The sequence below is a fragment of the Lathamus discolor genome, chromosome 9, assembly GCF_037157495.1.
Source record: "Lathamus discolor isolate bLatDis1 chromosome 9, bLatDis1.hap1, whole genome shotgun sequence".
NCBI lineage: Eukaryota > Metazoa > Chordata > Aves > Psittaciformes > Psittacidae > Lathamus > Lathamus discolor.
Window position 1 is genome coordinate 6337055 of NC_088892.1, and position 24965 is coordinate 6362019.

Consider the following 24965-nt stretch of genomic DNA (forward strand, 5'->3'; position numbering starts at 1 on the left):
ATAGGGTAGGTATAACCAATTGTTACCAGCTAGCAGTACCTTTGGGTCCCATGAAGGGTGTTCCACTTCATGTGACTCAGATGACTTCCTTTCGTTTTCCTTAATCATAAATATAATCCCAATATTTCAATCACTATTGTACTGACCTTCCTTAGCATCTTGCACAATCATTCCTAATCTCATCCAAGCTTCTGCTGGCATCTCAAGCATCAGACTGGTAAGTCCTTTCCCTTCCAGCTCTCCAGCAACAAAACCAAGACTAGTTAGTACGCGGGTGCTAAAATAAGGGCTGCAAATGAGGAGCAGGTTTGCTGGCAAATGTTGGCAGTTTGGAGAGGTGGAGGACATTATGTGCTCTACTTGAGCTTGCAAATTCATCAGCAAGCGATCCATTTGCACACTTCCAGGGGGAGCTACTTTACTACCACTAGGAAAATCACACAGTTGCAGCAGAAGAAGGAATAATAGAAGCAAATGGGAAATGCACAGGATCATTGGCATGTTGGCCCCAAATTTCTTGCAGTGTCCATTTTGCACCCCTGTATCTTAGAAGAATGGTATCCCTCTATCTCTATAGACTGGCAGGTGTTGATTTGTGGCACAGAGGATAAATCACAGAAAAAAAATGACATATAACTGTGTGTCCTTTGATTTGAAAGCACCAGTCACCTATCTGCTTATTTTGGCAGAAGTACTCTACTGTATCTTAAACATAGCTTGCAATATGGACATTTAGCTTCGTGTCGCTTTACATGGAATCTCCAAGGGAATCGGAGTCATCCAAAGACAGAGGCAGATACAAGTCCTGTAGGAAGAAAGAAGAAAATGTTAACTCACACCATCAGGTTCCACCTTTGGCCATGCATAAGGAAGCAGTCAAACGGTCCAGTTCTGTGCAGTTCACAGGGACAGGGTGGAAGACTTGTGCACTGGTTACTGGATGGGCTGACCAGTTTTCCAGGTAGCTCAAGGTCAAAACCAAGGCAAGTGACTTGCACAGTAGAGCAAGAGGATCTTGGTACCAGAAGAAAGAAGACTGTTCAGTGACAAGTTTGGGAGTGTTTTTTTGTCACTTCTGGATCAATGTGTCCATGATAGTACGTGCATGAAAGAGCAGGACCCTTCATTAACAGCTCTCTCTGAACCTAAGTCCAGAATAAAGTGTCTTACCTTGATTTGACAGCTGCCCTTAGGACAAATGTCTAGGAAAATCACACATTCCACGATTTAGTCTTTATTTTAAGTCACTTATGATAATTTATGATCATTTAGATGGGTTAATAAAATAATCCCAAACTTATGATTTGGATCGAATGCTGCATGTAAAGCTTTTCCAGGTTCCTGTCTGAGGTAACCATCTTATTCCACTTCCTCTGAGTTCTGAATGGAGCTAGGTAAACAACCAGCTCAAGGGCTAAAGCTCTCCTTGGACGTTTTTGAGCTCTGACCCACACACAGGTAAAATGTGAGCAAAATGAAGGAAAGCCCAAACACACAGAAAGGAAATTTCCAACAGTCTTGATATAAGAAGAGGTAAAATAGGACTCTGTGGTGAACTCAACCTAAGAATTTATCATGTGAGCTTTAGGGGAAAAAGGAAAAATGATTTCATCATAAAGCAGGAAATTGCTTCTGGGAGAAAGACAATGATTCATGAATACTGTGGTAACCTAAAATGCTACATTCATGTTTGCTGCTTGGCTTAAGTTAGTGGAGAAACTCAAAGGTGGATTAGCTTTGCCCTCAGCAGTCACCATCTATTACAAATGTTCTGGGGGCTTCACTGGAAAGGTCATAAATCAGCCAGCTGAAAACATAACATAAAGCATTAAAGAAGGTGAGTTTTACTTGTCTTTTCCAGGAAGCAGATCCTCATCTCCAAAGTCCTAAATGTGATAGTGTTTGGAAAGTACTTTAGGTTCTTGAAATAGGCAGAAGCAAAGGATGCTTTACAGCATTACTTTTGCTGAACTACTGTTGAAATTCAGACTATGGGTCAGATTCTGTTCTCAATTATACATTAATGATCAACTTGGACCCATTGTGTTAAAATTGGTGCATTTCCTCAGACTTGGACTGAGCAGCTGAGATCAGAGTGAAGTCCTGAGGAAAACACAGTTTGTTTGGATTCAGATATTTTGTTAAAGATAGTCAAATAAAGCTGAGTAACTACAGCTGAGTAACTGCTACAGCTTTTCAACATGTTGGGAATAATTTAAAGATCTGATTTTTCAGAAGCCAAAAGTCCACCTCAGGCTCCCCCAGTACCATTCAACCCCATGTCCAAAGGTCTGCAATCCAAAGTCTTACATGGTGGAGGTGTAATCCACTGGACATTCAGGTATTCCTCCCACTGACTTCTCTCTGCTCTGAATTACCTACGAGGCAGCACAGGTTTACTGATCTCTGCTAGGCTGCCGTGCTACCTGGTAGGCATCCTGTTTGTAACCAGGCAAAACAGCTACTGCACCAGAACACAATTACTACCCCAGCTGTAAAAATCACTTGTTTCCTGTAAAGCAGAGCATGGGCTTAAATAATTAAAGCAAAAATCCTTGAGAAGCATCATTAAAGTGTTGTCTCAGAGTTGCAGTAACATTTGTATTTCTTCTGCTGCTTAATGGACCAGATTTGCCAACCCTTAAGGCATTTCAAGAGAGGAGGGTTTGTATGAAGATCATATCCATTAATAACTTGTGAACTTTCTCAAACAGTGATACAAGCTCAGGGTTAAGTAATCTCTTCCAATCCATATGGAAATCTCAAACACACATTAGTAACTCCAGTGGAAGAAACAGGCCAATGATTTGGTGTTCCCCATCTTGCTAGAGCCCACAGTGGCAATCCTTTTAGATAATAGGTCAAATTCTCCACTGTTCCAGTATAAGGAGTTGTGCTTCCAGAGAATACGGCCATGACTTAAATGTCATACAAATCTGAGTAGACTAAAGAAGAAACAGATGTAGTAAGGTATAAGAAACGTAATACCTTGTGCTTACGGAGGCTCCCTGGGCTGGTTGGTGTGGAGATTGGGGACTGCTTTGATTTGGGTGTAGACAGCTGACTGCTTGAGGTCCCATTTGCTGTCAGAAAACAAGACAGAAGCTGGCAATCAGACAAGCAAGAGGAAGATCTTCTTTCTCCTTTGGGGAGATGGAGGGTATCCAAACATTTAACACAGAAATGCTATAGTTTATTCACATTAGGCAGGAGGAAAAAAAACCCCAAGCAAACACCATGGCTATTCACCCATTTTAAGGCATTCAGTTGTTCAGGATAATAGACTAAAATACAGTGAAATACAAAATATATTGATGGAGTGATATTTTACACTGCAACTATTCACCAAATTGATCCGAGACACACATTACCAGAAAAACAGAAAGACAAGTTCTGTGTTCTCAAACTGTGTAATGCAATTGAAACCACATGGCATTTGAAGGCATGAGTGGAAACCAGAGGCTGCAGATATCCTGGATCCTACGCAACAAATGTTAGATGCCAAATATACACATTACAAATTAGACAAACAGCTGCCTGGAATGCCCTGGATGCAGTTAGCTGTGGCTGGGATTAAATGTCCAAAAGAGCCCTTCTGAAGCCCTGGTGTAAGCAAAGAGTGACATGTCCCTGTTCACCTCTCTGGGGAGAGACCAGAGCTGGCTCTAGTGTTCCTCCACTACCTGCACCCCACAAGTGAATGTGGTCCATCAGGGGGAGGAACAGGAGAATCGCATCAAGCAACCTCTTGCAGAGATCAAAATTTGCCCTTTTGGGTTGCTTTGTTTGTTCGTGTTGCTTTGAAGAAAGCACAGTTACTCTCCATTAAAAAAAGTATATGATTTATTTAAACCAAATGGCTTTTGGAAGAGTTGTTTGGACTAAAAAGTAAATAGTATATTATGCAGAAAAAGGAGGGGAAACAAAATGGAATAAGTATAAATAAAGTTTTCCCTACCGCTGATGTTCTTTGGAGTGAGCTGATGTCTTTGCTATCTGCCAGATGTCACGATACGGATTTCATAAGGATGTACTTACACATAGTGAACTTGGTCATTAATAGGTTGTGGGATACAGACCCCTTTGTTATCAGGGGCTGTAAACACACAGCTCCACCAGCACAAGCAGCATTACTTAAAGGAAGGCAGTTCAAACCCATGCTGGCTCTGTCCAAGTATATTGTCTTTTTTAGCCTTTTGGTTTTGCAATCCAAGCAGCAGCAAGCTGAAGGGCTTATGAGCATTAAACTATGTATTCCAGTCAAGTCTACAGAAAGTGACATTTCCCAAACCTACTCCAGATGTTAACATCTACAGCACAAGCCACAAAACTAAACCCCAAATATTTTTGCTGTTGTTTCCTTAAATGGCAGTAGAGTTGCCAGCACTCCAGATAACTCCACAAATCCCTACCCCTTTTAAAGAAAGCATTTTGAATTGTGTTGATGGTTCACACAGAGCGAAAAAGACAAGCTTATGATGATCCAAGCTTGTCCTGCTCTCTGAGTGCCCAATGTCTCTCTATTCCATTGCTCTAACTGTAAAGGCACGCACTCAAGAGGATGGATGATTTCAGCATATGGGACTTATGCTTTCAGTTATAATAGCTGAATAAGCAAATCAGATGTAGTTGCATGTCTGGAGGAGACCTAAGAAGAGGACCATACAGTAAGAAGAAGGTCTGTGAGTGTTGTATTTTTAAGAGCAAAACCAGCATAACTCTTGCTTTAATGCCTAAGACAGCCTCATTCCTCTTCTCTGGTACCTTCTTCTGAGAAAGAGGGGCATAGTTGAAGTTCACGGTATCACTGGCCTAAATGTAGTGCTCATACATGTGAATTCAAAGTGTAAAGAAATGTGCTCTAAGCCACAGGACAAAAGAGGAGCTGCAGGCATATTATAGAAGCTCAGACTCAACAGATTCATGGTGGTGTGGGCCCTCTGCCTTCATATCTATCATTTCTGTGCAGAAGGCACTATTGGGAAGAGGAGGCTATTCATCACACGTAGCTCTTTTCCCATGACAAATGCTCCTCACTGAGGAAATAGGCATTTCTTAAAAGGTGGTAGAAATCATGATTTATAGATAATTGGGGAACAGAGTGACCCTTCAGCTCCCCATTCCACTCAGATCATTCTCTATTGGTGGAGAGAAAACTAGTTAGAGAGACCCAGAAACTGTTACACACTGGTCCCTGCATGGTGACATGCCACTCTTCACTTTGCTCCAGTCCTACAAAGTGAGCTGCCCTCCAGGTTGGCAGAAGAAAGAGCAGAGTTCACTCATTACATGCCATACGATGAAGGCAATTCAGAAAAAAAGAACTTGGATCTCTTTCATGGTTTTTTTTTTTCACCAATGACTCTGGGGTTTCTATTCAAGAAAATGTGGGGTACAGCAGCACTAGTGGAATCTGTGTTTGCCAGAATCCACCTCTGGTTGCTAAAATGCCTCTTCCTTTATTTATTTCCAATTGCCACTGATCCTGAAGCAGGAAGCAATCCTTCTTAAGACGAAGCGTGCCACTTAGCAACTCTACAAAGAACCCAAGTTTCCCTTCCACAACCAGGAAGACTGGAAGAACAGCTAACAGTCAGTGTGCAGTAAACAGATGTAATTGCTGCAGGGGAGGACAGAAAGTCCCTAATACAGTGAGACTCTTAAGTGCTACAGCAGGGATATTAATATTTTATGAGCACCAATGAAGAAGCAGATGTGGCATTCAAACCAGAAACCCAGTAAGACGGATGTATATCATTACAAATACTCACTAAGAGTCTTGCAGCAGGAGCAATGATTAAGAAGCCCAGTTTCATTTTCTGTCTGTCTGCTAATGAAGAATACTGTTCATAATCAAACTTTGCACACATTTCTTCTGAACTCAAATGCAAGAAAATAGCCAGAGGCAAAGGGCAGATCCCGGGTGGTGTGTAACTGATGACTTCGGGTACCTCAGGATCTCACATGAGCTTGGCTATTGGAAACCATTCTGTATAACCAGCTTTCACTTGAATTCATTTGGGTTTTTTTCACCATATTATTCTTTGTGTATTGTGTCTTATTTATGTCATTGTATTTGTTTTGCAACCTCAATTTACTTTAAAGCCCCTTTGTGCTTATGACATATTCCTTAATTGCATGAACATGTGCACTTCCTTTTTTCCTTACTTCCTTCAGTGCACAAGACAATCTGTAGTTAGGAGATAAATCAGGTTTGCCCAGCACATGAGAGAGAGGACAGAGAATATAGCATTATGTCATGTCTGAGATGCTGAGATATCCAGGGAAACGGAATTCTCTGCCTGCTTCTCCCACAGATATTTTAGCCAAACTTCTCATTATTCCTGGAGTGATGCTCAGGTTTGCTTGGATGACTGGGACTCTGGGCCTGAATAGCCAACAATGACAAGCACCAAGACCTATACGTGAGATTGAACTCACATTTCTGTCAATGAACAGAACTGGTAAATGCAGGGCCAAGTATCCCAGTGAGTGCTCAAAATGTGTGGAGATACCTCTTTTTCTATCAATTTGTAACATAAGGTTAATATTCCCTGCTCCGTTGGGGTTCCCAGCGTTCTGTAGGTGAGTTCCTACTTTGAGGAGTACATGGTCGTGTGTCACAAGAATGAGAGAAAGAACCATGAAATACGTGGATGGTTTTGTCTCCAGGGCAGGGTTTGAAGTGTCACTAAGAAAATAAAGACAGGCAACAACCAGAACAAGGACAGCATAAAGCAGATGTAGAAATAGCAGCTCATTTAGTGAGCACAAGCCATACTGGCCCCCAGGACAGAGAAGCCTGAGGGAAAAATAAAGACTCCATTGTAGTGTTCATTCAGGAGCGGAAGAATTCAGATTGCACAGGCATCCTTTGCTCAGGCACCCCCTAACTTCCAAGCACTCACTCTGCAGTGCTGGCACCCTTATCTCATCACGTTTTGTGAGGATGATCTCTCCACTGGATGCACACTGTGGGTTGTCAGCTAGCAGAACGTAAGTAAGCACAAGTGGGATAACAAGCTGCTCTATCTTGTGTGCAATCCAAAAGACATCTGCTGCCTTTTTAACACATTCATATATAATGACCCTGGGGAGCCAGATCTGCAGTCGGGACAGACTGACGTTCTGTATCTGTTTTGCTAATTGCTGCTGCCTTGTGAATATGCTTTTGTCCCTCTATCCAAACCCATCCATTAGAGGATGGAGAAATTAAAGTCCTGCAGCAGTGTCTCAGAGCCCTGCTCATGGGCTGAGCCAAATCAGGGCTGTTAGGAGAAGGAATAGGATGGTATACTGCAGGTGTAGTTTAGTCTGGATTTTATTGCTCTATGTCATTTAGCAAAGCTGACTTTCACAGAAATTAAAATAGAGGTAGAGATAACCATAGAAGCTTTGAAACTCCAACTCTCTGCTCTAAATTGGCATCAAATATATTTGGGTCATCCCCAGTAGAGATCTTGTATTTTAAAAGCCCCAGGTTTGTCAGGGATTCACAGGCTCCCTGGGAGATCTGCTGTAGTGATTAAGACGCTTATAATTGAAAGGTGTTCCTAATATTTGATCTGTATATCTTTTATTAAAGATTAAACCAATGTCCTGTCTCTATCACTGACAGGAGCACAGGAAAATCAGTCCTTATCCTCTTCTTAATACTTCAAATGCATTTCAAGAGTGTTAAATTGTCCCTTCTCAAGCTTCCTTTTTTCCTAAGCTGAATCAGTCCATTTTCTTCAACCTTTCCTCCCAAAGTAGTTTCTGAACCGTAGGAAATTTCTTTTGTATGTTCTCTTTTGCCCATGTCTTTCTTAGCATGTTCAGTCCATACAAAAACACAGCAACCCAAGCAAGCTCAATTAAGACCAGACAGAGACACTGATCCCTTCCAGTCTCACTTCACACCTCATACGTGAGAAACTGGTTCAGCTCTACTAGCCAACATCTGGGAGACAGACAAGAGAAAGGCACTTGGATATATTCCTGTAAAGGGAGAAGTAAAACCCTGCTGTGTTTTGCTAGTGACACCTTGCTGGAAGCAACATACTGGGGGAGTAAGGTGGAGAATAGAGATGAAAGACTGCATCCCAGCTCCAGCACCAGAGAGGTGGGAAACTAAAGGATATATTGGAAGCTCAGTGTGAACTGCTGACAAAGCCAGGGCCTTCCAGACAAAATGAACCAAGAGGTGAAAACAGCCCCATGATCAACACATAGGAATAGCTGGATCAAAACACTGGATATACACTGGTGTTGCTGAGAAAGTGTATATATATAGGTTGGGGTTAATGAGAGAAGGAAAAAAGGATTCCCCTTGCGAATATAAGGACTCTGGTCTGTGACCAGCTGCTTAGAGCAAGACACTTCTTCATTCTTCATCCGTTCATTTAATGCTCATTAATTCATTTAATGCTTCATTCATTTTATGGTTGTACGGCAGATACAGAGGTAGAAGCACCGTGCCAAGAAAACAGTGTTTAAGATGTTTCTGTGGATGAGCTATTTCATTTTTTTACTATCCTTGGAGCTGAAGGGCCCTGGCTGCCATGGCTGTGAGGCCATGACACATCTAGGTAGGAGGCAGATTACCTCTGGCAGAAGGTAGCAGTTCAACCAGCAAACTTGAATCAGTGCAACGGGAGCTGACACCCTCTGTGTGGCTGCACTTCTGTGCACAGCCTTTTGTCCTGATGTTTTCTAATACAGTATTTTGTTTCTGTGTTCTTTGTTGCTCCATGTTAATCCTCGTTATTTTGGGATGGGAGCTGACCACTCCTTAGGTGGCTCACTACCAGGACTGCTGTAACAAGACAATCAAAGAATACATTACAGTTCACATCTAGCTGGTGTTAGCAGCTTAGAAGCTGCTTCCTTTTCAGTGCTAGACCTACATTCTTGCTACATATATTTCCTTTTGTACTCTGCTGTTGTTCTGACGCAGAGGTGGCCCCAGAGACCGCAGTCAGAAGCAAAGCTTTGGGTGCCATCACAGGAAACTGGGCTCCAAACAGCAGTACGCTCTCTACGTCTCTCCCAGAAAGCTAGTTATACCTGGATATATGCTTCTTAAGACATAGATCACTAAATCCATAGCCAAAACCAGAAGGAGCAAAGGATATCAAAGATGAATGGAGACCACCTGGCACAGAAGGCAGATCCTTACATAGAAAGCTTCCAGGCTGACAAATCAGCTCAAACGGGAAGTTACACAGTCTGTGGCAATGGCTAACACAGCATCAGGCCACACAGTTGTACTCATTCATCTGCATAACCAACAATTTACTGCAGCAGGATTGAGAGCATTAGAGTCTGCAGGCTGCTGGAGCAGTCTGTGATGCACTGGAGTGTGGATAGTGGCCTTGCTGGAGTGTGGCTTGCTTCTGTTGAAGTTCTGGAGCACAAGCCGCAGTCACTGTGCTGCTGGAGATGTCTTTTGTGTCTGGCAATCTGTGAGATAATAGCTTTGGTTTTAGCAGTATTATTCTCCAGATGTTTTCAGAATACACAAAAAGCCCCAAATAAAGAGCCTTGAAGCTCTTCCCTGTGCATGATTCCATGGTTAGATTACAGAGCTCTGTATACAGACTGGTTATCACTGCCTTGGATGACCCCATTGGGAAAGAAGACATGAACAGCTTAAGTAATGTACTCAAAGCCACAGAGTGAGTCAGTGGAGAAGACTGGAGTAAAACACAAGTCCCCAGCAACCCCAGCCTGTGTGGAGGATGGCTGCTGCTGGGCACAAAGCATTTTCACAGCTTTGAGTAAGATGTGTTTTATTTATGTTGACACATGAAGATCAGAAGTGTTCCTGCAGCGAGTGGAAGGGAAAGCGGATGCGATGTTTGCATGCTGTCAATGTTACATCCTCAGAATTAGCACTAGCAAGCTCTGCTGAAGCAGTTTTTTCCTGTTCTCTCTGTGCTGTAACAGTAGCTTATTACTTTTGTCCACTATCTGCTGGCAACACTTAAGCTCTTGCCAAGGAGTGAGAAAGAGCTGTGCATGCACAATCTGCTTTAAGCCTTAGCTGCCTCTGTGGGCAATGCCTGTCAACCACTGTCCACATGTAAATCCATTGCATGCTCATTTTTGCTGCTGATACGTTATGTTCCATTTTCCCATATGCTTTAACAAGGAAATGGCATAATCAGGATGAGAAATGGAAGAAAATAACATCCCTTTCTGTAACTGTGGTGTGCTTGTAATGAGGAGGGTTCAGACTTCTTCAACTCAAGCAGCATGGAGATTTACTTCAGAATCTGCATTTACATCAATGCCCACATGTGTCACAAAGGCCTTAGAGACTATGGTAGAAAAAAACCATACATAAACCCACATGGAAAAGAACAGAAACTAACAAGTCAGAATTGAAAAACCACCAAGTTCTGATATGACAACCGTAGCAGAGTGAAAGACAGCAAAGACAAAAGGTACAAATGGGTACAGATCAAACACATAGAAAAAATATTTAATATACTTGAAATAAAACTGCATTTGAATCATTTCACAAATTAAATAGGTGAGAGTTCTGGGAAAAAGGAAAAAGAAAAAGGGTCAGATCATGTTTTATTAATCAGGCTTCATTCAACATTCCTTACCTTTTTCATGTGATAACTTCAAAATCCAGCTAAATGCAAATAGTGATTCTTAAGCAATATGTAAACCCACTCACTTTATTACAGATTCAAGGGACAAGAACAGAGGATGATATTCCTTTTTCTCTGCTCGGAGAAAACAAGTCTGTGATTACCTTTCCAGTGCTAAGAGTTCAGTCTGGTTTGTAGTTCTCATTAAGCAGGACAGGCTGCCATTTTTTCCTGTACTGACACCACAAGGAAGGAGAAAGACCCTTGTCTAAATGGATTAAAGGAACCTGATTTGTCCTTCATTACTGGCCTTAACTCCAGAAGCTAGCTATTGTTCAGCGTTGCTGGTTGTCTTAATCTCCTTCTGAAAGGCTCCACTAACCATGTTCATTAAACTGCATCCGATGACTCACTGTTTAGTTCCTGCAAGTCATTCAATCAGTTAAAATCAGGAACACAATAGTTGTCATTTCACATTAGACTATAGGTTCGTGCAGTAAAGTCTAGTTCTGGTGGTAATTAGCACCTGATGCTTACGAAGGAGGTTCAAATGCTGTTTCACACCTCATCCGTGAGCTGACTCCCACATCACTGAATGGGAATGGTTTGGGGATTTTTGAAATCAACAACATATTTTGCATCATGCCTTCAATGTACCTACACAACTTCACCACGCATTTGGGATTGTAGAAGCTTTATAGGATATTACAAACCCAAGTTTAAGAACAGCCAACAGTGGAATCCTGAAGGAAAACTCTCTAAATGCAGAATCACCTTACAGAGAAATACCTTTTTTAAAATCACAGAGCATGTGCCAACCAATTTCACAGTCTTTTTAAGTAGCTGAAGAACATCAAGAGACCCTAAACAAATTAATTGCTTCCTGGGGAAAATATCTCTGAATACTGTCAAGAGAATTTTATATCCAGTAATGCAGTATCTACTGATGGTCAACTGTTGTGTGGTGTTCACACGCAGCATGGAATGTGCTCCATGAAGCTGAAATGCAATTTATGTCACCCACCCTCTCCCACATGACTCCAAAACTCTCCATGACTCCCAAAACTGTCAATTACCAAAAGTGTGATATTTAGCCCAGCCTTTAACTCATAGGCTCTGCAGCTCTCCAGGTATGCACATTGTTAATCCAGTTGCTACTGAAGAGCGAGGCAGGCATTTCAAATGATGCAAGCTGCTGCAGCGGGTTAGGATTCCCATTTTCCTTCCCCTCTGAACGAACGTCTCAGTATCACATCAATAAACCCATGACCAGCTCTCCCATTGCAAGGTCACTGGTCTTCTTTAAATAATGATGAGGAGACATTTCTGACCCGCACAGTAATGAACATTTACATTGCACAGGAGATTCTCCTAAATCAGTCTGCATCTGTAAGGAACATATCGGAGCACTCTGGGCCTTGATTTCCTGCCTGTGACATAGATACTTCTTTTAAAATGCAGTTAGGGCAGAAGGCTGTGACGCTGGGGGTGGGATGACCTAAAGCGACAACTGCACTTAACCAACCAGAGGATGCTTCTGCAATAGATACTAAGTGCCTCTGTTCACTAGCACAAGTTTCTTGTCATTAAAAAGTGCCAAAGCTTCATATGCAAACACCCAAGGTCAGTGTATCCAACAACACACAGTGTGTGTTCTTCTCTTGAGCACAGTTAATATTCAGACACCAGAAAACAATCACTCACCATCTTGGTGGTTACCTGAATCGGCTGGAGACTTGCTCCGGCGCATGGGGGCTGGACTCTTTGCTGAGCTCTTCTGAGGGGTGGGAGATGACTTACTGCCCGTAGCATTCGCAGGGCTCCCCTTCATCACCCGGCACTCTAAGGGAACAGACAGCAGCTGTGGTTATGTCTCTGCCTATGGACGCCATGAAAGATCCATGGGCAGCTTGGTGCTTTGTCCCCAAAGAGCTGTAGAAAGCATTAATGACAAGGGAAACTCTGCTCTCTCCATATTTTCTCCAGAAGAGAAAGGAGATTTTTTAGGAGGAGGGCAAGAAGAATATCAGCTTTGCTCTTCTAAGAAGAGAAGCTGAGACAGTGGATGTCAAGGTCAGGCTAGCTCCCTAGCAGGGCCCGTCTCCATATCTGTGTCCCACCAAAGATTTTCTGCCCTTCCCCTTGCCTTGGTTCTCACAATGAAAGCACAATGAAAATGGTCAACACTGACTGAGGGAAGAATCAGGCCAAAAAAACAGTTAATTTGCTCTAATCCTTCCACGAAGACCAAGTAGTAGGAATGCTGTGTGCACTTTATGCAGGTGCAGAAAGCCAGCAAACTGCTCATGGCATGGCACAAAGGTCTCTGAGTGGCAGATGGGAGGGACATCTGCCCCAGGAGGCTTTCACCCGGCCTCAATCAATCTCTTCTCTGGTTTCAACAAGCTGCAGCTTTTTAGATGCAGAAAGCAAAGATGACAAAATGGCTTCATAGAACACATCCTCTGTCCTGGCCACTCATCCCTTTCAGAGGGGTTTGCATAAACAAGTCTATAGGAGATTTATGTACTTGAAGACATGAGCAGATGAGAACCCCAACTTGTGTTTTCTTAAAAAATAAATACTCCGGGAAGAGTGGAAAATGTAAACATGATCTATAGTGTCCTGCAGAAGGGAACCGAAATGCTAACAAACCTCTGTGTGCCCCAGGACTTCAGGCATGCCAAACCTTCAAACCCAGGGCTTATTTACATTGAGAGCTAACAGCAAAAGCACTTTTCACCCTTGGAGTTATTAACTTAACCCAGTTAAGAAGGAGGCAATAAAAAGGGGATTTCCTTTCTGTCAAACACCAGCTGGTCTCACCTCATCTCCTACAGCAAATCGTCCTCACCAAGGTGTGAAAACCAGGTCTTTTTTACAGACATGAATTAGATGCTCCATATACAGACTGGTTTGTATGGAAAGGTTCAGCTCAGCATGCATGGGCTGGACTGAGGATCCCTTGACTGGGGTCCCTAACAGGAATCCACACATAGTGCATAAATACTTGGTCAACCAAAACCAAGTTGTCTGACCTAAATGTATGGGTTATTCACTTATATATCACTATATCTATGCAAATGTAATTGGCTTAAATTTTTCCCCATTCTCAGGCAGTCAAGAATCAGTCTCTTCTTCTTGCAGATGGTTTGTGAGAGACTTTGCTGTTGGGTCATGCAGTACAAGAATATGAAGAGAGGATGCCCTGTGCTCCAGGCATACTGCATGGGGATAGACAAACCTCCAGTGAGTTTATTCTCTCTCCTGCTAAATGGATTTTGGAAACTGTAAATCAGGGATAGATGAAGGTGTGGGGTTTTTATCAGAGGTACTTGGCTTCTCACAGATGATGCTACAGGAAGGCTTAGAGGGCTCCAGTGTTGATACAGCCCCAATATTTTATACATGAAGAATAGTAATAACTTGGGTGGGGAGTGTGGAAGGTAGACTAATGAATGATACTAACGAATATAGTGTTGAAGAGACACTGTGAAATAGCCACTAGGGAGAGTGTGCAAATAATTGCTCCTGCTGTGGACCAGCCAAGCCACAATATGGGCAAAAATCAACTTCAGCCACTGCAGAAGGGATATTTTAAAGATACATATATATATTATATGTATACAGCTGTTTATATATAGCTGTTTAACAAAACCAGCACGACATTTTGATGGTAGAACATGATTCATCTGCCCAGCCATAGGCACCAGATGCTATGTGAGATAAACTAGAGTACAGCCTCCCTGGAGCAGAGTGGGTCTCCTGGTGTGATATCTGTCAATCACGTATCATGTGGGTATCTCAGAAACGAAGGGGGCCTCAAAGGGTGTCAGACATCCATGTTCAGTCCCCAGAATTACTCCCTAAAAAAATAAACCTGAAAAGCAGAAATACTTTGTGCTACATCTTTTCAAGAGCTTTCAGATTTATTTTCTTCCCAGGGGATTAATTCCTTGAAAAGAAACTCTGCTTTGCATCTTCCAGCACAGAAAGGCTGACACTGAGGAATTCCTCCAGCTCAGCCGCTGGCAAGTGTCCGTACACCAAAGGCAATCACTGAGCATTTGCACGTCTTGAGACAAGGTTCTAAAGGTGGAAACCTGACTGTGCTGAAGTTAGTGTAAACAGGCCTCTAAACATCACAGGGGGCATGACATTTACATGGGCTGATGCTGAAACCACCAGGTACGAATGAGACAGAGCAATATCATCTCAGCAATGGGGATTAGAGGGCGGAAGCTGTGGTGGGCAGCCAGGAGGAAAGAGATGACATAATCCTCTCTTATGCTATTTCTCATTTTGCTTCCTGATCTCCTGCCAGAGTGAACATAATAAGTAGCAATCCAAGTGCATGTCATCCTAACAGGCAAGAAAAAGCACTCCATGACAGAGGAGATTTTAGTAAGTGACATTCATCTGCAAGACCTCAGGACTCTTGCAGCATCTGACTTGTAACAAGGAAGGATGATGGGTGTATAGCAGGGAAATGCTGCTGGCTAAGAACCTCATCTGCTTCTTGAGAGGTGCGGGGCACCCGTACTCCCCTCAAAATATCACCACAAGATGCAGTTATGTGGTGCCCTCCCAACAGCAAGCTTTGCTTATTTTTGCTAAAGAAATAAACCAAGAAATAAGCTGGAATAATCAGTAGTAAGCAGGAGTGTAGGCAGAGAGCTAGGATTGCATCCAAACTGTTTTACAGTGTGGAATTCCCCATGGTGCTGACTCAACTGCTGAGTGTTAAAATGATGAAGCTCAGGTTACAGATCACTTCCCCAGCCTGCGATGGCTTTGTTCTCTGCCTGCAAAGTTTCAGCTGGACCTTGGAAACTTTCTTTGAATCACCCAAAACCATCACACGGGTTCATCTGGAGTACACAGGCCAGAAGTACCATCATCAAATAAAATCAGGAGTCATAAAAATACAGTGGTTGAAGATCAGGGGCTGCTTGACTTCCTGGTACACAGCAAAAGCCCTCTTTGGTCTTCAATGCTGAGCCAGTTTGTAGCATATAAGAATGCATGGGGCATAAGAATACAGGATACCTAGAGCTTTGGGAAATGAGCCTGAATGTTTGGAGATCACATTTTCTTCTAGTTTAAATGGTCAAAGTTACACTAATTTACTCTTGCTGCATTAGCAGACAGCCTGAGCTGTTGGCATGTATGGTTATCAGGTGGGGCAGGGGTAATGCCTTCAAGCAAGCTCTGTATATTCTGTGAAATCAAAGATTTCATGGCTTATTTAATCATAGAGATTCACGTTATTACAGAGCTGTGCTTGCAGTTGTAACAGGGACAAATAATGGTGCTGTCCTGGTCTTTCCCCCAGAAAAGGGAATTATTGTCCTGCTTTGTGGATCAGCAGAAGAAAGCAGTGGAGTGATTTTTCTTTTAACTGTGCTTGTTCCCATATTTTAATATTCACATGTGTATGTAAGGACAAGAGTCCTTTAGTTCTGAAGAAAAATGTATCTGTCTGACTGCAACTGGATAGACACTATCAGATTTGGCAGTAAATGTCAAATGGTGCAGGAGTCCATCTGTTCTGACTTGGGCTACCTCAGTGTTTGCCCTATTATAATATGTGCTGACTGAACAGTTTCACAAAAGGATGTTAAATTCCATATAGTTTAAGGTGTTCAAGGCCAGGTTGGACAGAGCCTTGGGTGTCATTGTTTAGTGTGAGGTGTCCCTGCCCACGGCAGGGGGTTGGACCTGGATGATCTTAAGGTCCTTTCCAACCCAAACTATTCTATGATTCTATATACTAGGTCTTAAAAAACAGAATGGAAGCATGCAGTGTTATTATGTGATACAAACAACTGAATGGAAGTAAAGCCACAGATTGGAGAGCAGTGTGTGTCTGATGTTACCGCTTTCATCCAAAGAAAAGTCATCCTGTGCATAGCGGAATTTTTCTGGACCACAGGCGATGAACACATCATCATCCCCAAAGAAATCGTGCAGACAGGTCACCTACAGAGAGAGCAAAGTCATTCATGTTAGTTTTAATTGGCAACTTTCTGATATGGCTTAGTTAAAGGGAGCTGCTTCTCTGCTGTTCCCCTGTCCCATGCTGATTCAGACATACTTCCTGTAAGCCTGGTGCACACAAAGCTTCTCTGGGCAAGCCAAGCATAAAAGCGTAATTAAAAATAAGAAATTCCCAGCTACCTTACAAATTCTATGAGGAACCGAAGGATGGCATTTCCAATCCATTCAGGAGCTGACAGAAAACATCAGTCACCCTAATGAATGACATAGGCATTCCTGAGCTACTTGGGACACCACTGCCCATAGAATCATAGAATCCCAGACTGGTTTGTGTTGGAAGGGACCTTAAAGCTCATCCAGCTCCAACCCCTGCCACAGGCAGGGACACCTTCCACTAGATTAGGTTGCTTCAAACCCTGCCCAACCTGGCCTTGAACACTACCAGGGATGGGGCAGCCACAGCTTCTCCCGATACCCTGTGCCACGTTGATGAGTATCTTAGTACCAACAAAGCCTAAAAACTCAAAGAACCACAAAAAAGGCAAAGAGCTGCAGGTCCCAGCACAGGGGCAGGAATGTGACTCTTTCTGAGCAGGCCTCATGATGATAGGTTTAAAAGGCCAAAGGTTTATCTGACCATTGAGGGAGAGGCCCAAAGTATCACTGGATGCCCTTCCCACCCAAGCAGCATGTAAATCCACAGATTTACTCCAGAGGTTGTGTCTCCTTCTCCCTGCTTTGCCACCCAGACATGGGATGGTGAAGCACCACTCCTCGCTGCAGGGCTGCCCATCCCACAGAAGGCCAGGGAGGGGAGATGTGCACAAGATTGGCACTGACATTTATAATGGAGGTGTGAGGCTGACAGCTGATGCCCAGTGTTTTGGCATGTCTGGATACTGTGGTCTTAACAGAGGATAGCTGCATTGCAAGGGGGTGGAGGTAACTGGGGGGAAACTTAGAGCTGAATTTCCATATCTAGTGATCTCTTTGAGCTGGACTGTGAAAAATTCATTTCAAGCTCTAATGAATCAACTATAAAGCAGGCTTTTGGATATCTTAATAAAGCTCAGTATTTCACACTGGTTAATATAATGTATAATTAAAGCACTGCCTGAGAGTGCCAGCTCTGGATAGGATGCCAAACATTAGCAAAAAGCTTGCTTTTCACATCAGCATGACTTTCAAAACGGGGCAAGCTGAAATCTGCTATAGCTTTGATCAAAGGTAGAATTATCTTTGCAAACTTCAGTGAATTCCAGTTTCTGTTTGCCTAAAATTAGGTTGAAAATCTTTAATATGTTACCTGTAGAGAATTCTCCCATGGTATATATGACATTTCAAACCAGCACTTGGTATTACAGTCCTCCCCCTGAGGATGCTGGCACCAATTCATTTGCAAATGATTGGGCTTGGCAAGATACACTGATTCCCATCTGAATGCTAAGTATTATACTTATGCCATGGCACAAACTGAAGCGTTGCTTAGCTCACCCTTCACTACAGAAACCACTGAACAGTTAAACGTGCAAAGCTAGGTGACCATATAAGGGTTCAAACATTTCCCAGCCTTTTAGATGAAATCAGACAGAACCTACAGGTGCCTTTATTGTCTGCAGGTCGTAAGTCAAAGTGTATATTTTGTCCTTAAACTCTCCACAAGCACCACAAGTGAAATAAAGTCCAGGCCACCATGAAAGCCTTCAGATCAATGGAAAACTACCAGCATGCACAAGGCTAGAAACCTGATTACATGTCAGGCATAAATACTTGGAATTCACTTTGCTGCATTCTTGTCCCTTCAGAGAGTAGGTTATTATGTGTATTTTATAGTTATGAAGAGCTGTCTGGATGGGCGCTGGGGCTGGTAAAGAAATGAGATTATCTCCTTGTTGAGCTCCTGATATTCAGGAAACAGTAAGTGCTGCATTTGCTTTATTTGTTCCCTTTTGTTTCCTGCTGTAACTTCCACTGTTAAGACCTCACCACAACACAGCAGAAAAGACAGCCAAGACGCAACCCCACTGTCATTAAATAGTGGAAAACATTGCAAACTCCAGACAATAACAAAGGGCACATGTTATGCAGTTTTAGCTGTGCTGCTCATGTCCACCACGTGTGTGGTATCTTCTATTTACCTTTGGTTTATTGAACTTCAGTCCTGGATCATTACTGCATGTCCCTGAAACAGGCCCCATATGTATTGCTGTCTACATGAACTTGCTGCAGTAAACTTCCTTTGTGAAAACATGGGACTTAAGTGCTGGATCTTACAGCACCAGAGCCAGCTTGCCTAAGCAGTGTACAGGCAAAGAAAAGCCCCAGGAGAAAGCCCTGGAAATGCTCATTCCTGAAGGATGTGAAGCTAAAGAGGGTGCTAGCTGGGAAGCAGGATTATGGGCTGCTCTGCTGGGACAGGGAGTCTTGCATGACATGGTTTAGTGGGAGGTGTCCCTGCCCCTGGCAGGGGGGTTGGAACTGGATGATCTTAAGGTCCTTTCCAACCCAAACTGTTCTATGATTCTGTGATACCTGGTTTGAGACTTTATCAGCCTGTATGGAACATTTCAGGGATGTTCTTGACAAGGAAAGCCAAACCTCTACGCTGCATTAATTGTTGAGGGGGTTTTAGTGACTCCTGAGTAACCCTGTAAGTCTTAGGTTCATTCTTCAAAAGTCTTTTTTTCTCATGTTTTCTCAGTTAAAAAAAACTAATTAAAACTGGCACAAGTCTCCCCCCAAGCAGTCGGGACTGTTCTGAAAGTCTATGTTCTGCTTTCGCTTCATCTACTGTCCTAATTCTATCCAGTCTGGAACACCATGAATACCCTGAAAGAAAGTTTACATCAACAAAAATTCACCCCAGCTGATAGCCTGAAGAGCAGTGCTTTTAAATGCTGCATTTTGCTTTCAGCTATACATTTATGAAAGCACAAAACAAAAGCTGATAGTAGCCAGCTAGTGCAAGGACCTACCTGAAAATGGTGATTTTCTTGATGACTGTTATCATGCCCCCTTAGCAATGACACTGGAAACCATCAAATTAGTCAGATTTTGTCTTTTTCCGTTGTTAAGCCTACAAGCTTTTTCATTTCTAACAGAAATGAAACTCATGTATATAATTACAGCAGACAAGGATAAATAGCATTGATTTCCAAGATGTATGTGCATGTCATTGTTTAAAGGAGGATAATATTTGATTTGAAATTTGGGATTAAAAAGACAACATGGATTTTAAAAGGATCATACTGCATTAAATGTTTCCCTTTCCTGTAGCTTAAGCAATTCCAATGAAGGAAGTTAATTCTTCACACTCTGGTCGATGAGGCACAAATGTATTTCTCACTAAGCAATTCTTTCTAATAGATTTGATGGTAACATTTTCCTTTATGTCAAGGTTTGATTTTTTTCCAAACTTTATGATATATTATGAAGGAACTAGAAGTTGGTGGAGATTAACAGAGATTTTATGGAGTGCAAAACTGTTTGCAATTCCTTAGGTTTTCATTAAGCGTGGTTTCTTCTCTTGTTAAATGAAATCCTTCTCTGCTCATATTAGAAAAACCTTCCCAGAGAGGACAATACAGCTGGGATTTCCAAGAGGGGATTTCTGCAGTGACAGTCCATTAGCGTCTGCCGCAGCAATTTTAATTGCAGAAAGGAAAGATGGGGCCTTCTGAGAGATGCTTCCTGTTCACTTTAATACAGCAGTTGTAGAACTAAGCGTTTTTCAAGGTTTTGACAAAATGGAGCTTGCCTCAAGCATCTCTCCGGATGTGAGCTCACAGTCTGCTGAAATACCTGTTCTGCTACAGGTATTGGGAGTTCAGCTGGAAAAGGAGCAGCAAACATGCAGGATATATACCTGCCCAGCTGTGAGTAACTGGCTATTTCTACCATCCTCCAGGAGGCAGCAGCAGCATTTAAAAAGTGTAATTCATTAATAAGTAAAAGAACTAGAAGGAATCAGGAATCAAAAGCCTGAAGACTTAAATCTTAGTTAGAATCATCTATCCGTGCAGAGCCTCCTGCACATTAAATGGGTGTTATGATTAACCAGCTCCTTTTGTCCCCTTTCCATCTGTAGAATGATGGAGCTTGCTGTGTCTGCATGCCTGACAGCTTGCCCTCACTGTCACTCTCTGCAAGTGTGAACATTGTCACAGCAGTAACACAGGCTCCAGCCACATTTTGGTTGTTTCACTGCTGGATCGAGCTCTGTAGCTCCTGTGGCTGCCACTTTAGCAGGAGGCTCCAGAAGCCTGGATTGGCCATCACTGTTTGCCAAGAAGATGACAGAGCATGTCCCTGAAGAGGAATACATCACCAGGAGGGTTAACTGAACTGTCTTCATCTTTCAGAGAGGTGTCTTTATCAGAAGTTCCTATTTTTAGCTGATGGAGCCAGGTGAGGCTGAATGATAAATGATCAGATGCTATAGCTAGTGATTATTCAGAACAGTGATTTATGTACACAGTCCTGCTTCCAGACTTTCCATTATGTCATGGAATGAGGAAAGACCTCTGGCTAAACAGCCAGCAGAGGTCTGGCAAAGGAGATTTGGAATAATACCACCATGGGTTCAACCCTGGGGGCTGAACACCTTCCATCTTGGGGATGCCATCTTTAACCAACTGCCTGACTCTGTTCAAGTCTTTGGATCAGTGAGGGCCAGTGCAGGGCTTCTCCCTCTGCTCCTCTCTCCCATAGACATAATGATTTTTCTAAGTGTTCTCGCTGTAATATCCCTCCTCTTTAAGAATTTAGACAGCAGAACAGAAAGTGATAGTAGTACATAGGTAGCTTCCAACTGCTCCCGAAGTTTCTGCAGATCTAATGGTTATGCTCAAAGAAAAGAGATGTCCATTTTGCTTTCTTTACATAATCATACTTCTTCAGCTTGTAGGCTTCCAGAGTTTAGAACAGGAGGGAAATTGCCTTCAGAGACAACTTCTTTAAGCCGAAAAGACTCCAGAGACAATTTGCATGCCAAACACACATAAAGCCCATCCAGAGCACAACTGAATTAAGACACACTCTCATTTTCTAAGTTGCTTTGATAAATGCTGTAGAATTGAAGACATCCAACCATCTGTTAGCTAAAGACAATTAACGTATTTTAGATGCTTGCTCGTGCCCTTTCTCTTCCAGCACTAGATGCCAGATAGAGCTAAGGAAGTCAGACTAGCAGCTAGACAGGCACTGAGAGTTAAGTGAGCTGAGAATGGAACTAAAATCTGTTTAAATTCTGCTTTAACTCAAACCAGAAATCCGATGGACTTATTTATATTCCAGCACTTGTACCCCAAGTCCAACTGCCAGCGGTATGTTTATTTCAGCTATTCTGAGAAGCCGAAGTCCTGAATCACAAAGGCTTTACAATCCATCAGTTGGGTGTTTGTAATCAATAAAGCATGGTATAGAAACCAAACACAGCCTTGTCCACAGGAAGATTCAGCAAGGTCATGCACCAGAGTGAGTATCAGGAATAAATGAGCATACAGAGCAGACTTTAAATGAACTGCTTTCTGACAAGCTCTTCACCACATGTCCAGAAAGAAAAAGATTTCAGAAGACTTAAGGGGTTAAAGGGATAGGATGGAAAATAAAGATGTTGATATTGGAATGCACAGCACTTTATACATTTTTTCTTAACAGTCTGATACTGCAAGCCCAAAGCAGACACTGAATTGATTTACATTTTATTAGATTCTGGTTTCCTGCATTTAAAAAGAAGAGATGTTTGGATTCAATTATTTCTTTAAAGTATGCACACACCCACTCAATATATTCCACATTTGCATTCCCAGAAAGAGAATTATTTATCCACTTTTGGGAAAAGATACTGCTTTAAATGGATCAGCAATAGAAAGATGACCAGAAAAAGCACAGATGTTGACATTCAGAAATGGATCAGGAGCACTCCTGCATGCCCAGCCCATGCCATAGAAGTACATGCAATTACAGTTTGGGGACCCCTTTTCTGAGTTGCCCAGCAGTGAGGGAGGGGCCTAAGTCATCTGCTCTTCCATCTCTGCTCCCCTCCACCACCAAACATGCACATGGAAACCTGGGAAGACCATGGTTGTGCTGTCCTCTCATTACTGTGTTTGCAGTGAGCCATCGTGAAGAGTAGGAAAAATCATGTCTATTATCTAGGTTTCAGGGCCCATAATTTGATCTCTCAATAGAAACTTGAGATTTCCATTCTTTAAAACATTATTCAGGGATCTCAACCTTTTCTTGTATTCATGAGAGCCGCAGCTTACATTTATGCTACATAGGTTGATTGAAACAATTCCACTCTTCTGTATAGATTTCTGACCTTCAGAAGAGAAAATTCGGGACAAGTCATGAGGATCAAGTGTTTTCTTTGATGCAAGAGGGAATTTTCACACCTTTTTATTGCTGAAGATTGCAGATCCTCTCAATTAGGCCACAGAACGACAGAAGGTTGATTCCAAGTGCTTTATGTCCACTTGGACTGTTTTGTTATAATGTGACTAAACCAGAGTAGGGACACCAGCTTCTGACCAATATGCATTATTTCTATAATAAGCATTTCTGTTGCTTATTTAAGTGGAGTAAGAAATATTCATGCATGTATGTGCACAGCAGCTCGTAAGACTTCATGCATGAAGAAACTCTGCTGTCAAAAGGGCTGCAGCACAAGGAGCCTGTTTATTTAACTATTGGAAATGGCTATGTTTGAAATTGAATAGAATAAAAAGCAAGGGAGGGGAGGAAGGTCAATAGCCAAGAAACCCAGTAGGAATGTTAAAGCTGAGTTTAATATATCTGGTGAATTAGTAGTGCTTCCAAACTGTGTGAAATCCAATTAGCCTCTGGAAGAAAGGTTAGTGTGTTATCCCCATTCCCTGTACATATGGAGGGGACTATGAAACAGATACTCAGGCTGTTGATTCTTTTTTCTTAGAAGAAAGGCTGTTCTTGCACTCATGAGGGTATTAGGCTGAGGAAAAACATGCTGTGCAGTTTGGAAACATAAGAAGCACAGCCATCAGTACCAGAAAACTGTAAAACCAGAAATTCTAGGTGACAGATCAAGACTATGAAAGTGTTCCAGTGCAAATTGCCCTAAAACAGGTAGCACTGAAGAATTACAGAACTGTCAAACCATTCTTCCTAATCATCCCCCCTCATCACTCTTGAGAGGAAACAGTAGTTCTGAACTACAAAAGAGCATCAGGAACTTTGGAAGTAGTGTCACCACACAGCCAAGGTCAGCCAATACTGCTGGAAACAGGAGGCTTGAAAGTAGGAGCACAGGGAGCCTATCAGCCTACTCAAGGTCAGGCTGAAGAGCCAGTGGGCTGGAATTTCCAGTTAATGGGATTTCCAGCAACAAGCTCCTAAAACCTATAGCTGTTGCTGATCCTGTTGTGCATATCTTTGTGAAAGAGAAAGGCTCTTGTTCAGCTTTGTGTGTTTTTATTCAACTGTACAATGGTACTGGTGGTGATGGAGAGGCACTGGTAAATAGAGCTTCACGCTGGTTAAAACACAAACAAACAGAACACCCCACACCAGCACTGGATGGTTTGGTGTGTGCTTGCAAACAACCTCCTCCATCTTCAGGGTGCCCAGAAAGAGTGTTACCATTGCTGACCAGCAGAAGGGTGAAAAGTTACACCAAACATTTACTGCTTGTAAGCAAGCTCTGAGGGCTGAAGGAGACCAACAGCCATATCCTGACTTCATTTCAATACCAACATTCCCTCGAGGAGTTCTCCCCTCTGTACCCCACAGCATCTACCTGGTGTGTGAGAAGGTCAGAACCATCACCCCCACAGCCACCCCTCTGCCTGCTGACTTTTGTTTGGGGAAGATGGTGGGGAAGGGAGGAGGTAAATAGCTGTGAGAACTGCTCCCATCCCCATAGGCAGTGTGTGATGTCTGCTTAAAAGACTAAGACAACATCTCTGCTTTCCTTACCTGCTAGGAGAGTGTCCTGGGAGAGTCTTTCCCTCCTCAACGTCTTATAAGTGTTCCTGGCTCCTGCTCCTTCTTCTCTCTTATCAGTCAGCATTATGTAAAAATACTCTCTCCAGTGAATTATTTCATGGTTAGATGAATCAAGAACTTAATTCTCAGCCCAATCATTTCAAAGGACAGTACACTGGCCACCTACCAAAGAGAAATCCCTTGGTACTTTGACCCGCCTGGGTACAGTTACAGATTTCAGCCCAGGGCAGCACTGGTCAAAGATGAACCCTCACTGGGGGACAAAACTGATTTATTCATGCATTTCCATTTGCCAGGGATAAGTCCACTGTCTTCCAACCCACCCCTTCTGCCTGACTACTGCTCAGCATGCGGCCATGGAAGCAGAGGGCAGCAACATGCTTTTGGGAAGAA

The 24965-nt window shown here is 42.7% G+C and overlaps 1 protein-coding gene across 1 annotated transcript in view; it reads right to left on the minus strand.

The window, feature by feature from the left end:
- Nucleotides 1–439: 439 nt before the first annotated feature.
- Nucleotides 440–24965, minus strand: part of DCX (doublecortin) — a 69108-nt gene continuing 44582 nt past the window's right edge. The window contains exons 4-7 of the mRNA XM_065689468.1: nucleotides 16466–16568; nucleotides 12291–12428; nucleotides 2989–3083; nucleotides 440–805 (exon numbers count right to left, since the gene is read on the minus strand). Coding sequence (XP_065545540.1) covers nucleotides 749–805; nucleotides 2989–3083; nucleotides 12291–12428; nucleotides 16466–16568 — 393 coding nt within the window. The 3' untranslated portion in view covers nucleotides 440–748. The remainder of the gene's footprint in view (nucleotides 806–2988; nucleotides 3084–12290; nucleotides 12429–16465; nucleotides 16569–24965) is intronic.